A 16,234-nucleotide genomic window follows, 5' to 3' on the forward strand; every position below is an offset into this window, starting at 1 on the left:
GGCATGAAAAAATGTGTCAACGTCAAGCAGCAACGACGACATGCTTTTGGGGAAAGTATTAGTATTAGTAATAACTGAAAACACCAGCTGAACTGAAAGTGAAACTGAAAACCAGTTTTAACACCGTGCCAGCGGTGAGTATTTGGCGAGCTGGCGCCTGTGATGGCGAGCTGAGGGTTGGTTCAAAATTTGTGCCAGGAGTGAGATAATGGAGCCGTGTATAGCGTTTTATAACGGAAGTATAAAGCACTTGGTGTCATTTAATAATGGAGACATTATTGATGTCCGTCTGAATCAAATTTGAACTGGTCATGTCGCAGGAGAAAACTAGCAAAAATCGACGTTGATCAGACATTTTTTTGTCGCAATTTCACTCAGTGGAATTCCGCCCGTTGCCATTAATTACAAAAAAGTAATAAAAAAAAAAATGAAATAACAAAACACCCCCGGTGTGTAAAGAGTGAACCTTTAATCTGACTGAGCTGCTCATACAAAATGAATGTTTAGGACAGTTGTAATGAACTAGGGATGCACCATATATCAGCAGTCATATCGGCATCTGTCCGATGTTACAATGTTAATATTGGTTATCGGTATCAGCCAAAACTTTCACATTGAGAGGAAACAATACGGTTTACATGTGTTTTTCAGTAGCCTATGTAGTGTACACAATTTGATTATCATAGAAATGTGTTTTTATACAGAGCATGTCGACATCGGTAAGTGTATCGGTTATCGGCCATAACAGCAATGTTAATATCGGTTATCGTATCAGCCAAAATGTTCATATCGGTGCATAATGAACAGTGAAAGATGCACAGATAAATGGACAAAGACATAAGTATTACATGTTCACTAGAGTTATTTTAGTTACAGCAGCACACATTGCTTTGCTCTGATAGTGACACTGACAAGACATTACTGCATTTTTTTATACGGCAGAATAGGACATGCTTAACCCATTGATACCTGATGCAGCATTTGCATGTATATCCCTCATTTGTGTGCGTATCCCTTTAAGACCGCAAACCGCTTAAAAGGGATACACACACAAATGCTGCATCAGGTATCAATGGGTTAATTTAATGAGTGGCATTGATAAAAGGTTCTAAAAGGGTTTTATACATAAAACCAAAACCAAGCCATATGTATGATTTAATTTATTTACCTTATAAATTCTTAAACTTACAGTTTGTCCTAAATATAGTATTCCTTCCACTTTGGACAAGATCATTTGAATCTAATATATATATATATATAATATATATATATATACTGTATATATATATATACTGTATATATATATATATTACAAGGTTCCATTACTTTTGGACACCGATAGTCCGATACAGACACTTCGATCATATGATTTTAATGTGTGAATGGGTCTCCCATGTGGACCACACAATATAAATGGTCTAAAATCTTACGTCTCGTGTCCTTGGACAATGGACATGCTATTGGTATGCACACAATCACTCCAGTGGCTGACCCAGGATACAGTTGGCATCCCAAACATCGTCCAAATCATCTTCACTGGGCTCAGGCTCGTAATAGCTCCGCGAGTTCTCGTACAGGAAGACATGTTGATCTACCAGTGCGGGCGCTATGCGGTTCCTCTTCCCACAGAGCACGGTGCCCGAGGAGCTGAACAGTCTGTGACATGGGGCACTGGTGGCCGGAACACACCAGAACTTCTGGAGTACCTTGGGGAGCGTGGGGAACAAGGCCGCATGGCTCGACCACCAGAACAACGGGTCTTCGTTCAGACCCAGGATCCTCTGTGATTTGTAGTTGCTCAGCTCCTCTATCACCTGAGCATGCAGCTCTTCCTGGCCCTGGTCCGTGTCCGACTGGCAAAATATGGCAGCCAGCGGGTTGTCTGGGGTCGCGCCGCTACCTGCGCGTTCTTTCAGTGGCGTCTGCTTTTTGCTAGGCGGCTCATCGGACGCCAGGGAGAAATGGTCGCTACACGGCCGGTCGGCCATCTGCTTCTCGAGAATCGCCTTTGCCTCCTCGATGATGTTACTCTCAACTTGGGTGCGTTCCTGAGAGGACAGGAAAGGCAGCCGCTTGTAGCGCGGATCCAGGAACGTAGCGATGTTGAGGAACGTCGAGATCTCCTGCGTCTGCGAATAGATGCTGGACAGCACCTTGGAGATGACCTCCTTGGTCGTGCTGATCTCTTTGAGGTCTCCTTCCTTCACCTTGAGGGTCGTGTTCAAGAGCATGTGAAGGACAGGCCTCACCATGCTGATGGTTGGATATCGACAGGAGGTGATCATGTTTGCCACAACTTTGAAAGGCTGGAGGACTTCGATCAAGCCCTCCACCATGGCCCAGTCGGCGGCAGCAAAGCTCAAGTGGTTGTTGGAATCCTCTACCAGCATGGCGCTTATCACGAGCTGTTGCTCTTTAAGCCGTTGGAGCATTGCCAGCACAGCCAACCAAGACCTGCCCCAGTCCGTGATGAGGGCGCACTGGGAGAGGCCGTGCTGCTTCTGCTTCTCTCTCAGCAGATACATGGCCATTGCCGTTTCGCGGAAATGGGCGACAAGTTTGCGGCAAGACCCCAGAAAGCTGTCGACTCGGGGCAACGCAAAGGCTTCGGCCATTGCTCGATTGACGGTGTGGCCGAGGCAAGGCATCTCCACTGACAGTTCCAGGAGAGAGCACGCTTTCACCACGTCCACTGAACCATTGGTGGTGGCGCCGCTGACTTTATGAGTTATGCCCCATTCGACGAAGGCTTCGTACATTGCTCTGGTGATGTTCTCCGCTGTGTTGTCCTCCTGCACTTCGAAGGTTTTGAGGCACTTGCTAATCACAAAGAAGCCAGTCGTGTTGTTGTGATTAACAGAGTGCATGGAGAGTGAAATGTAAGTTCTATTCCGGGTTTGGCTTTGCCAAAGGTCTGTGGTGACCCCGCAGTTCACAACGCCGGCTATCTCGGTCAGGAGAATCTCGCGGGTGCGGCAATACATCTGCGGGAGCATTTTCACGGCAAGGTCGCTTTTGCTGGGTGGCGAGTATCCGGGATCGGCGGTTCTCAGTAAGGCCTTGAAAGTAGGCTCTTCAACTATGGACACGGGATACATGCCCTCACAGATGAAGTTGATGACAGCTGTCGTCAGGTCATTGTGCCGTCTGTTTTCGTAGCCTAAGTTCTGCCGGGGGTTTGGGTCGTGGGATTGCTGCAGATGTGGGCCAGGCGGCTCAGGCTTGATCTTGGAGAAGGCTGTAGCAAACGCCTCGCGGATCTGATCGGTGTTGCTCTTCACAAACTCGCTGAACTCTACGGGGTGGTTCTTTTCTAGGTGGTACGACAGGTTGGAGGTGTTTCCAGAGTAGGCGATTTGGCTCATGCACACGCGACAGTATATCCTCTTCCAGTGCAATATGCACCCATCCGCATCTGTGTCAAAGCCGAAGTATCTCCAGACTTTGCTTTTTGCCCGCGGGTGCGCAACAAGATTGAGGCCCGAGGATGAAGCTCCTGCACTTCTACCCTCCATGATTGGTTCCTTTGGTAAACAGTCTGTTTAGATGCCTTCACTCATTACTGAGTACCTAACAAGAATAGTGAAATAAACATTTAAGGATGTTTACAAGATGATGAAAACAACAAACTATTTGTGAAACTGAACTGAGATTTTTTTTTTTAATCAAAGTTTTTCCCCCCAGATTTTTCTCCCATTTTCTCCCCAATTGTACTTGGCCAATTCACCCTGCTGTTGTTGCTCCGCCCCCTCTGCTGATCTGGGGAGAGTTGTAGACGTCGACGAGCACATGCTTCCTCCGATGCATATGCAGTCGCCAGGGGTTTCTTTTCACCTGATAGTGAGGTGTTTCACCAGTTTCACAAAATATCGCAATACTATAGGTTAGTGCTGCACGATTACTCGTGCACGTACGATTACATAACCGCAAAAGTGTGCGATTATTATTATTATTTTCACGTCTTTTTGAGAGTGTGTGTGTGTGTGCCTCTAAACGTTACACGTGACGCAGCAAACACACATTTCTCTGCCATCACACTGGGCATCAACATTTGCGGGAGACTTCTCCCATGCACTCCCGCAAATAAGTAATGTTATGCGCAGCAAGGTTACATCTTACCGAGAGGGAGAGAGAGAACATCCATGATCGTTAACAGCGAGCTATGCTAATTACTAGCTAGCCGTTCAGAAACGCATGTAAACAGCCGTGTGATTAGTGAGAACGTCAGTAAAATAAGGAGAGAGCTGCAGGTGCTTACAGTATACAGAACTAGTGCACGATTAAGTGCACAGTGGGGAATGACCCGCTGTGATGAAGAATATAGTGAGATTAACAAGGTTGATAGCAGAGAAAACACTGTCGCAGCTGCTGCTTGCAGCAGCACAGCCACACTTTTAACTAGCCTGTCACATGACGCCTTCATGGTCCATCGATAAAGTCTGCAGATGCACGTTACCTCACCTCTCTCTCAAGAAGCGTCACGTGAGTGTGGCGTTTAAGGCCATCTGTCGCTACAAAAAGAAATAAACGGGGTGTATCATTGTATTACTGGACAGACATGTAACTAACTTTGCAGTCTGAGCCATCTTCTATGTGCTGTAACACAGTGCAGTTTAAATTTTTCTGGTGTTTCTTTTTACATGTTTGGGACAGGCAAATGTCTCAAAATGTTTTATTTTTTTGTAAAGATAATTTTATTTCAAATTGTTTTATTTATTTAGTTTTAATATATTTTAAATTGTAATATATTTCATGTATTTTAGTCTGTGATACGTGAAAGCGTGGTATTTTTGTCCAAGGTTATCATACAGTCAAAAACTCATGCCACATCCCTAGATACCATGTGTTTATTATATCGCAATAACAATGGCAAATCGCAATATTGTCCACCATAATCGCTAATCGCACCTTTCCCCCAAATCGTACAGCACTACTATAGGTTGAGGCGATGTCTCGTCATAGACGCCGGGTTAGCTGCTGGCTCAGCCTGGCTGGGGGCGTGGTCAGAGTGGGGTAAATCCCCCGCTCTATCCATTCAGCAAAGTTAGAATTTAGCTGCTATCCAAGCCCAGGCAGACACGATCGGTCTTGTGTTCTGCTCTAGAATCCCCAAACCTGTAGTTGAGAGCCACAGCACCTTCCTTGGTGAGTCAGCAGCCCATTGAGATATATGGGTGGTTTACCCCGCTTGCACGCCAGCCGTATAACATTTTGTGGGCGTTCCCACACATGCAGACTGTCTCTATGCTGTATCGATCCCCCCGTCCTCCCTCCCCCCATCCCCACTACCCAGACGCCCCATCGAGAAGAGATGAGATTTTGAAATAAGTAGGCCTACTTTGAGTTAAATAGCTCTGGATCCTAAACAGTTGAAATGGCACTTTCACAAATGTTAATTTTAAAATTATTTCAAATTTTTTGTTGATGTAAGTTTTAAACCAACCTTAAAACACTAGTCAGAAACTCAGAATGTATTGATCTGTAATGTTCCTCCGCAATTATCGGTATAATACTTAAAAATGATGTGTTAGTGAGGCCATATCTCCTTGTCATGGTGACAGAGATATGCCTAATGAATAACAGGGGCTTAAGCTGTGCCCTTATGCCCAGTTAAATAGCCTGCATTCTTTGCAAGATTACAAGGTTAGCCAAGAACCCTTTCACTGTGTCAGGGTGCAACGTATTCAGGATTTCTCACTCTGGTATGACATGTTATAATACAAAAGATTAACCTCATGTGTTATTATATAAAAAGAAAAAGACTCAATATTCAGAAATGATCACGTGAATGAGTGCTACCTTTTTAACTAATGAATAATTGCATTTGTGATCTGTGATTTGGAGGGGGCTGTCTACCATGAGCTTATTAATAAAGCTTTCAAATGGAGGTGTGGTGCTCATTTGCCAATTTGACAAATAATTTCATAACAGTACAAAGATAAAAGGACAAACCTGAATTATATATATATATATATATATATATATATATATATATATATATATATATATATATATATATATACATATACATATATACACATATATACACATATATATATATATATTTTTTTTAATAGTTTTTAGTATTGGAAAATAGTTTGTAGCTTTTATAGTTTTTATATTTTTACATACCAATGCCTGTTCTTTTTGTTTGTCTGAGGCCAAGGACCACAATGGAAAGTCCTTGACTTTATTGTGTGTATCCTTGATGTTGTTTCTGAGATGCATGTCCTCCTTACTTCATGTTTTCTTTTTAACCAAATGCCAACAAATCAAATCAAATCAACATGTAATCTGTCTACATGTGGGGCAACAGTTAGCCTACATGCACAGTATTTCATCATACTGAATCAAGTCCTTCTGATTGAAGATTGAACTCTAAATACAATGACCTGATGAGGCGTATGCTCAAACGTAAAGAATGAAATACATATTTTGATATACAGGCAGGTCCATATATATTTGGACATTGGACACAATCTTCATCAGTTTGGCTCTGTACACCACAATGGATTTGAAATTAAACAATCAAGATGTGCTTTCATTGCAGAATTCCATCTTTAATTTGAGGGTATTTACATCTAAATCAGGTGAACAGTGTAGGAATTACATTACATGATAAGAGTCCAAAATTACATTTTAAGGGACCAAAAGCAATTGGACAAACTAACAATCATCCAATCGTCCAATGAGTTCTGAAGCATTTGGTTGAATATGAGCAGATAATATTGCCAGAAACACATCAGAATTCATCCTGCTGCTGTTGTCAGTATTCACATCATCAATAAATGCAAGGGAATCAATTCTATGAACAGCCATATTGTACTGTATATGCACACGTGTGGACATGTATGACTGTCAGTTCCATTTCCATTGACAGCCATGCATGTCTGTGTAGCGGTCAATGGAACTGGTTCCCTTATTGATGATGCAACTGCTGACAACAGCACCAGAATAAATTCTGAAGTGTTTTGGACATTATCTGCTCATATTCAATCAAATGCTTCAGAACCCATTGGACGATTGCATACTTACCATTAGTTTGTCCAATTATTTTTGGTCCCTTAAAAGGGGGGGGGGGGGGGGGGGCACATGTAGAAACTGTTGTAATCCCTACACTGTTCACCTAATTTGGATGTAAATACCCTCAAATTAAAGCTGAAAGTCTGCACTATCACACATCTTGATTGTTTCATTTCAAAACCATTGTGGTGTACAGAGCCAAAATTATGAAAAGTGTGTCGATGTCCAAATATTTATGGAACTGAGTGTATGTAATTGAACAATCCCACATTCTATCATTCCAACATTCAGTGCTGTGCAAAAATATTGGTATTTATATTGTCCTTTTGAATTAAACAGTGCAAACGTTTAACTATGCCTTATTCCAGCTTCTATTCCAGACAGAGAGATGTTTCAAAACCTAGGTTCCTAGATTTAATTTATTAAATGCTGATATTCTGTGTTATTTTTCTCTATGATCTTTGATTTCAAAATCATGTGATGTTCAGACTGGGCAGTATTTAGGCTAAAGGTTGCTTCTTGCATTAAACATAATTAGGTAGTACAGACAGTAGTACATTGTAGGCTTCGTGATTAGTCACAATAGAGTGCCAAAGTAACACCCTCTTCCGGGTTAGGCATAATAATCAAGGGATTTCATCTACCATTTATTTGGAATATATATATATATATATATATATATATATATATATATATATATATATATATATATATATATATATATATATCCTGATTCAGTTGAATCGCTTGGTTTGACAAAGGATTTTTTTATTTTTTATAAAAATGGATGAAATCCCTTGGTTCATATGCCTTCGAGGGCGTGACGTTGGTGCTCTTCTAAGCAGAGACTCGTCGTCCGCAAAACTCATTTAAAATATGCCAGTTTAATGAATGCACATATAAACATGTGTGCACATGTAAACACTTTGTAGACCATGACTTGAACTTGACTTTAACGCATTAGTAGAGCCTTATGGTAAATTCGGCATACATGTGAACCCCCTAAGCAGCACTTTATTCGAACATAATCTCAACTTTTATAAATGGTTTTCACACGCAGGTGCAACGTTAACTTGCGTTGTTTTGGTGGAAGTGGATTGTAGGAATAACTGGGAGAATAGCCAATCCGAGTTGATATTTTGGTGCTGCCTGGCTGGATGTGATGAATTTAGCAGAACACTCCAGCTGTTCCTAAAATGTCTGTAGTCATGTTTATATGCCGATTAGCAAGGCAACATTAAACTAGCAGATCTGTTAGCAGAGTTTGGCACCAGAACAGCGCCTATGGGAAATACTGGCAAAATAGAGCTTTGAAGAAGACGAATTCGCAGACAATAATAGAAAATTGGCAAACAGAAGCTGAGCTGACCTGGCAAGGTAAAGGATCTGTTGAACAGCTGAAAGAGAAGAACTTTAACTCCACATAAATACAGCCTCACAAAAGCCAGCAACAGCGACAGCAGCCACAGCATATCTTCTGCTTCCGAGTCGCCCGGGTGTGTCACGCTATGGAGGCCGGGTTGCACCCTGGATGGGACCGCTCGTTGCGTGGTTCCACCTTCAAATAATATCCTCGCAACACGCCCCAAAATAGTGTGTCAATAATGCAATACAGCTGATTTTTAGGCGCATCCCTCAATAGCCACATACATTGTATGCATATGGCACTGTAGGCTTAGGCCAAAGATTAAGATGGAGAAGTCTACCGTGGCCACGTGTGCAAATTCTAAACAGGTGATGTCGTCCTAGTAGTGTATGCTGACCCCCAGTGATCATTATGAGTCAGAACAACTAGCCTATTAAATTAATCAAATATCAATCGTGGTTGGGGGGGGGGGGGGGGGGGCATTAATTTATGCATTTCCCCAACTTTAGTTTATATCTTTATTGACAGTCGAAGTTATTATACAAGGAAAACAGATATACAAAGAAATCACAAAGATGTGATTGACTGTTTATAGGTCAGTGATTAATAGTTACATCAGAGCCAGAGGGCATTTCTAAGTGAAAACATCAAATAAAGAGCATACATCAACAGTCTTTGCAGCTTTCTTATTTTTGAGTTAAATTGTTTTAATACCCTGTTTGGTTTCATTTTCAAATACCATAAATAATTGGTTTAGAACGGCTAAATTTGCTTTTCTTAATATATGAAATTGTGCTAAAATAATAAACTGACTATATATAATTGTTTAATTATATGCCAGTAGAGAGGAAAGTCAGAGTCAATGTTTGCATTTTCCCAACATATCCTGAAATAGGCACCACAAAAATTCACATCACCCTAAAGTAGCCTAGTATTCCCCCACTAAACAAATGTGAGTAAAGTGATTTTGCATGGGTCGAACTACTATCCGATTGTTGTAACTTGTGAGCATGACAAAGTGGAGAAATAACTGATGAAACTGACAAGGTATTATGATTATGGTCAGTGTAAAAATTCCTACAGAGCAATAACATTATTTTCTATGATACTGTCAGCTGGGACTATTTGGTTAATAGCCTAGTAGTGAATACCCATAATCTCACAGCCAGAAACACATAGGCAGAAGAATAGGGTTATTTTCCCAGAGATTGGGGGAGGCTATTTTATATGTCTTTATGACATTATCAAAGATTTCAGAACATTTAAACAAATTATACCAAATGGCAATTGTTTCATCCAATGCCTGAATACAAATATAACATTTCATGTAATTATAATTAGCTAGGTGAGACTAACTGGAAATGGAGAAAAAAAGTTATCAAAATAATATTTTGGATGTATTCATGTAATTCTGTGGAGGCCACTATGGCATAATCTTTTCTGCATTTTCCCAGGTTTCGATGGTTGGATTGTCTGGAAGACTTTCAGCCATTTACAATGACTGGCATCATCTGATTTATGTGGTATGTGTTCAAGAATTTCATGCTTTAATGAAAGAATTCTGATTAAAATAAACAAATTGATTATGAGCAATATCACTACCAAACAATAGGTTTTAATGCTCAATTTGCAATGTAACAAACTGTGGCCATTTTGCCTCGAGGGCAAAATTAAAGGCCGGCTTTACCGTGGGGAATATGAATATATATTAATTCTTAAAAAATCTTAAATTTCGAATCCGTTGAAATTTTTGAAATTGCTTGTTCACAGCCAGAGAAAAAAAAAATGAAAAAAAAAAAAAAAAAAAAAAAAAAAAAATTGGGCCAGGTGACGCGTTTCGCGTCGGAACGCGTCACCTGGCCTTTTTTTTTTTTTTTTTTTCTCATTTATTTTTTTCTCTGGCTGTGAACAAGCAATTTCAAAAATTTCAACGGATTCGAAATTTAAGATTTTTTAAGAATTAATATATATTCATATTCCCCACGGTAAAGCCGGCCTTTAACTTGTCACCAGTAAAGTAAATGGATAGGACATAAAGAGGCAGACAGGGGAGGTTTTAAATACTTTATATTGAAAAATATTGAAACGGGAATCAAAATAAACATTATAGTCTATCAAGATGAGGTCAAGCCCTTAACTGTGTGTCATTATTATGCAGTGTATGCATTGTCATTATCTTAATTACTGACACACTCATCTTGTTTACATCACAGCTTCATAGCACTTAAGAAACCAGCCCAGGCAGTCTGATATTTAACAAAACCTTTTTCTTTTCATTGAGTATGATTCTCTTTTCAAGAGTAAACTACATCTACTATATAAATAGCAATAGATTATAAATGCGTCTTTTACCTGAGGTAGTCAGAAAATTGACTAAACATTAAGAAAATAATTCAATGAATATCATTTAGAAAAGATTGGATTAAAAAAGTACAAAACAGTTCAAAATACGGGGGGATTGAGAGGAAGAAATAAATGAAAGACAAAACATCATCATACACATTCCTTCAAAATCAGACATTCCAATACCAATATAAAAATAAAATAAAATGTGTGACTGACATTAGCTGGAACCATTCCCTGTTGTGGGATTTTTAAACCAAGTCCATGTTTTCAATACTGGCAGCTCTTCACTGTCTTCAAGCATTTGGAGAGTCCCAAATCCTTGCTGCATTTCGTACCCAATCCCCTTCCATTGTTTTGAAATAAAGCAGAAACACAGAGCAGTTTTGAAACAATAGTTTGAAATGGGGCTGGGCAATTTATATCGAGATCGTGATATGAGACTAGATATCGTCGTAGACTTTGGAGATAGTAATATCGTGAGATGGTATAAGTGTTGTCTTAAAGGCTACATTACAGCAAAGTGATGTAATTTTCTGAGCTTACCAGAATGTTCTAGCTGTTCTATTTACCTTCTATCCTTTACCAATTGAGTCATTATATCCACATTAAAAGTGCTTGTGACATCTCACATGTAGCTTTGACTTACAACTGAACATTTACTTCACTTCGTACGAAATATGTATCACCATTCAACCTAAAAATACAGAGATATGATTTTTGGTCCATATCGCTCTGCCCTAATTGTAGTGTTCAGTAACTTGCAAAATAGTCTTTAACCAACATGAAAAACAATCGTGATAAGATCGTGGATCGGGATCCTGCCTGAAAAAAATCGTGATATGATATTTTTGCCATATCACCCACCCCTAGTTTGAAACCATATCTCTGGAGTCAAGATTACCTAGAAATTCAATGAAGACCTTTCTAAATGCAACTAGCTCATCGTGTTATCAACTCATGCAGCATTTCTAGAGAAACGCTAAATCTGTAATTTCCCAGAAAATCTGTAAATTTCCCAGCAGCCTGGTAACCTTCCGAGGCAGCTACTGGATTCACGTGAGATCATGAGATCACAATCACAAATTCATCTTGGTCAGGAGAGGGGCGGCGGCCAGGGAAAAGGGGCCATATAGCTTGGGATAGGAAGGTCGTAGAGTCAGGGTTCGAGGGGTGGGTAGGGGGAGTGGCTAGGTGTATCTGGTGAATGGGTTTTAGAGTGGGTTTTTCAGCATGATAAACTTCACAAACCTGAATAACTTTTATGACTTTTGGAACATGAATGCGTTTTTTTAACGCAATTTTTTGAAAACACTTCAAAAGGCATAAAAGTTATTCACGTTTGTGAAGAGTATCATGCTGAACCCAAATTTGCGTTCCCATAAACTTTTGTTAACCACAGACCTTATTTTATGCATTTAAGTGAAATCCCCATTCGAAAACCCCATAGACTTTTCCACTGATGAACCAAATGGTGGTGATTTTTGGATAAAGCCTACAAAAATATGTATCCCTGCGGTGCTCTATAGGGATAGGAAAGTCATAAGAGCCTGGGTTTGAGGGGTGGCTAGGTGTATTTGGGTGGCGTGAGGGGGCGTGGTCAGAAAAGGTGGCGCGGCTAGGAAAAAGCGGCCGTAGCTGGGGATAGGAAGGTCAGAGAGAGTCGGTATTTGGTAGGGGGACTGGCTGGGGAGATGTGCGTGGGTCAGGGTTCTGATCAGACTCACAAAATGTGCATATCATAGCAGACTGGAGTGGGAAAAGGCATTATATTAAAAGATCAATATTGGGATTTATGAATCGATATCAGTTCCTTCAAATGAATATCGATTGTTATCGGAAAAATCTAATGTTTTACCCCACCCGTACCAGCTACGGACGGGATTTAGGTGTGACGGCAGCAAGAAGAGAGCCCGTGATAGACAGATGGTTCATTTGCCAGGTACTTTTTTCTGAAAGTTGCCAACAATTTCCATGGAATTCAATTTTCCCTAACCAATGCAGTAAAGACCAACCCATCAGCCTGAATGAAATTCGGTTTGGAGAACGCAAAAAACATCATCTCCCCTTTGAATAAATGCCATCAAAGCAGAGAGCTGTTCAGATTTCAAAGTAAGTGGTACTTTTAATCAATTTAAAACGGCCTCGATAGCAGCGTCTATCTCGTCTATGGCGGCCGCTAGGGGTGCTCCAAAAAATAGATTCTGAAAGGATCACGATTCTTAATGCCACGATTCCTGGATCGATTCCAAACTCCCAAGAATCGATTCTTAAAATCGTAAAAAAATAAATAATAATAATTACATTGCACCTGAAAACAACATGCAAGATACCGGCTGAATAAGTGTCCAAATGTTCATGTCATTTGTGTACTGTACTGCCACGGTGCCACCACCTCTTGCACTTAAGAACTCTGGTTAATGTATTCCCCCCAAAATCTATAAATCCTTCTCAAAGTCTACAGATCCCCCCCAGCCTATAAATCCATCTTATCTGAAGAACATAAGGGGGGAATTCCCCCCTAGTTTGCAAAATGAATTTAGGCCCTGACTGTAATACAGAAGTTGAATTTGAAGTTCAGCATTAATACATTTGTCATTTTTTGTCTTATAATTTACCTTTGTGTGTTATTGCAATATAAAACTACATAATTGAGAATCGATTCTAGATTCTGGAATTGAGAATCGTTGGAATCGAGAATCAATTCTGGAATCGGATCGTGACCCCAGGAATCGGAATCGGATCGGATCGTGGCTTAGCCGGATCGGAGCACCCCTAGTGGCCGCCATTGTTGTTATTACTCCTTGGTGCACTTGACAATGGTGTTAGTCCCGCCCGTTGCACTGTTTATTGACACCGATTGGCTCATTGTTAGTCCCCATCTGTGCTCATTGGACCGGCCGTTTTTTCGACTGAGGAAATAGCTGTTGCATGTCACGATGACAGACCAGAAGCAGGAGCCAAAACTCAACTCGGGGGAGTCGGCGGATTCGAAGGTCTGGACCCAGGCAAATAGGATCCATCATGTAGGACACCAAAGATCATTCTCCTCCTCAATGTCCACTTCTCGTTTTAGGTCCACATCTCCATGATGAAAATCAGACCCTCCAGTATGACCATGAGGTTTCAGCTGGTCCGCTTTGTGGCACAAAGCTGGTAGGGGTGACCCCAAACAGTCGATGATTTGTTAGAAGGAGCCTGATTCAACTGCCAATCTCACTGTGGAATAGTTGCAAAATTCACCTGGGACCAGGTATTCCATGTCCTCGGTGTTTGGTTCCGTTTTCACATCACCATAATGTGGATCATATTCTTCCTCCTTGATGACCACGTTGAACAATCCATTTTCAACCTCATCGACAACCCCATTGATCTGCATTATGGTACCGTCATCTACAAGGACTGCCTGAGTTAAACCAGGGTTTTCGTAAATGAAGTCATTGAGGTCTCCATTAGACTCTGTCTCGCCATAATGGAAACCAGGTTGCTCTTCAGTTTTAACCAAAGATTTTGACCAAAAATAGACACGATTGCCATCTGTACGCTCTCCCATTACCTTCACAAATCTACCATTTTTAACATCGTCGTGCGGTTCTTCATGGGAAAGTTTTGCCTTTTTTGTTTGTCGTCTCTTGTCTCTGACAGGCATTTTTGAAGCCTTTCCTTCCTCTCTGATAGGCCTTTCTGAAGCATCAGAAGGGAACACAAAAGGTAACTCAAATACTTCCTCTGCTTTCTTCGGATATCTACGATAGGACTTGGCCATGGTTTTGACTTTGTCTGCAATAGTTAACAAAAATAATTCACGCCTGTGAATTTGTGAGCTAAGATCAAAGTTATAGTCAAGGATGTCATACAAAGTAGATGCATAATTTTTTTTTACTCTGAGTGTATATGTATGCAGCTCAGACGCTACAGCCCTAGTCAATAACTTCAAGTCAAGTTTGACTTGGACTCCTGGTTTGGATTTTACATCAAGGTCCAGACCTATTTTCTCGCAAAGAGGATAGCAGTGCTCCTCGCTGCCTTGATAGCTCTGTTTTGCTGTACGACTTGTGGAAGTGGCAGCTGCCTTCTGTCGTTGCAAAGCCAACTGTCTTTTTTCTGTCGTTTGCTTCCATCCTTCATATTTCTGCTCGCAGAACTTCCACGCGGTTTTATCTCGTCCCACTTTGCTTTGTTCCATAGTGACATAGTCATGTTCATGAAGTACATCTGTTGGGGTCTGCGTTTGCTTCTGATTTACAGCTAGCTCGCTTTCATTTAGATAATTGTTCAGAATGCTCACTATGCTTTCTTGATTACCAGTATCTGCGGTGTCTGTGCCATCATCCGAGTCCAAGTCAGACTCCCCTAGTGGACACATGTAGGAAGGCACATCACTCCCAGCTTTGCCCCGCGTTGCCATTTGACTGGTGTACGACTTGGTTCCATCTTCATCTTCAGGCTCGGTTCTTTCTTTTGCTTTTGAAAGAGCTGCGTTTTCTTGCTTACGCTTCAAATCAGATCGCCTTCTTTGGGTTCCGTCTTTGAATTGAGGTTTAGGGGCGGGGCCTTGTCTTTCTTTGTTATTGTGCGATGTTGCTCCTTGGCTACTTTTAAAGGCCTTCTTGTGAAGCAGAGCAAACGTGTAAAGCAGCTTGGATTGCATTACTTCATGCTTGCTTTCTGGATTTTTCAGCTCAAGGTCAAAATTATGCTCCAACAGATCAAGAACCATGGGACTGTAGGATCCACACACCATTCTGGAGAAGTGTTCTACTTCCAACATCACACCAGTTGTCAGCAAACCTAAATTCAGACTTTGCTTTGACCTTAAGCCGAGGTTCAGCCCAATTTCTACACAGAACGGGTATAAGTGGGAGAAAGGCTCTCTTTTCAATTCTTCTGCTGATGCCGTTCTTGGAGATTTGGCTTCATCTACGTGTTCAAATTCACCAGCATCTAGTCCATCAGATGGACTAGATGCTGGTGAAATTGGTGGCAGATGGTGGTAGATGGCATCTACGTTTACTGAGAGGCACTCAGTCTGAACATGTTCAGTAGATGCAATGTTCCTAGGATGTGTGTAGATGTCCAAAGATCTTGGATTTGATGCTTGCTCAAATGGTAGGCTCAGTTCCTTAAATGAGCTGCCAGGAAGAATAAAACGTTCTTGTTTACCTTCGTGGGACCTTGTTGCAATTCTCAGTAGAATTTGGGCTGCAAACTCATTCCGCTGTTGCTCATTTTCAAATCCAAGATGAAAATTTCTCTCCAGGATGTCAGTGATGAAATGTCGTTCACACTTGCTGACCACGTTGGCAAAGGTGCAGACCTCAAATAGAACCTCATTCGTCAATAACTGTAAATCCAGTTTTTGATTTATTTTGGATGCTACATTAAAATCTAATCCTATTCTTTTGCTGTAATCGAACGAGTCTTTATATCTTGGAGACCTCATGGCATGGCTGATGCGCAACGGCCATATCTCTTTATCCAGCTTATTTATGCTACCTTTGA

General features: G+C 41.0%; 2 protein-coding genes across 2 annotated transcripts in view; both read right to left on the reverse strand.

Moving 5' to 3' along the window:
• Positions 1-14,111, reverse strand: part of dhrsx (dehydrogenase/reductase (SDR family) X-linked) — a gene marked incomplete at both ends in the record, with an annotated part of 29,544 nt that extends 15,433 nt beyond the window's left edge. Inside the window, 2 exons of the mRNA XM_083632918.1 lie at positions 8,393-8,581; positions 13,976-14,111. Coding sequence (XP_083489044.1) covers positions 8,393-8,581; positions 13,976-14,111 — 325 coding nt within the window. The remainder of the gene's footprint in view (positions 1-8,392; positions 8,582-13,975) is intronic.
• LOC310774193 (E3 SUMO-protein ligase ZBED1-like) lies at positions 1,476-3,527 on the reverse strand (the record flags this gene model as incomplete). The annotated part of the gene is made up of 1 exon (XM_083634261.1): positions 1,476-3,527. The coding sequence occupies exon 1, from the start codon at positions 3,513-3,515 to the stop codon at positions 1,476-1,478; it is 2,040 nt and encodes a 679-aa protein (XP_083490387.1). The 5' UTR covers positions 3,516-3,527.
• Positions 14,112-16,234: the final 2,123 nt, after the last annotated feature.

Source organism: Poromitra crassiceps (genome assembly GCF_964638095.1).
Source record: "Poromitra crassiceps genome assembly, chromosome: 3".
Classification (NCBI taxonomy): domain Eukaryota; kingdom Metazoa; phylum Chordata; class Actinopteri; order Beryciformes; family Melamphaidae; genus Poromitra; species Poromitra crassiceps.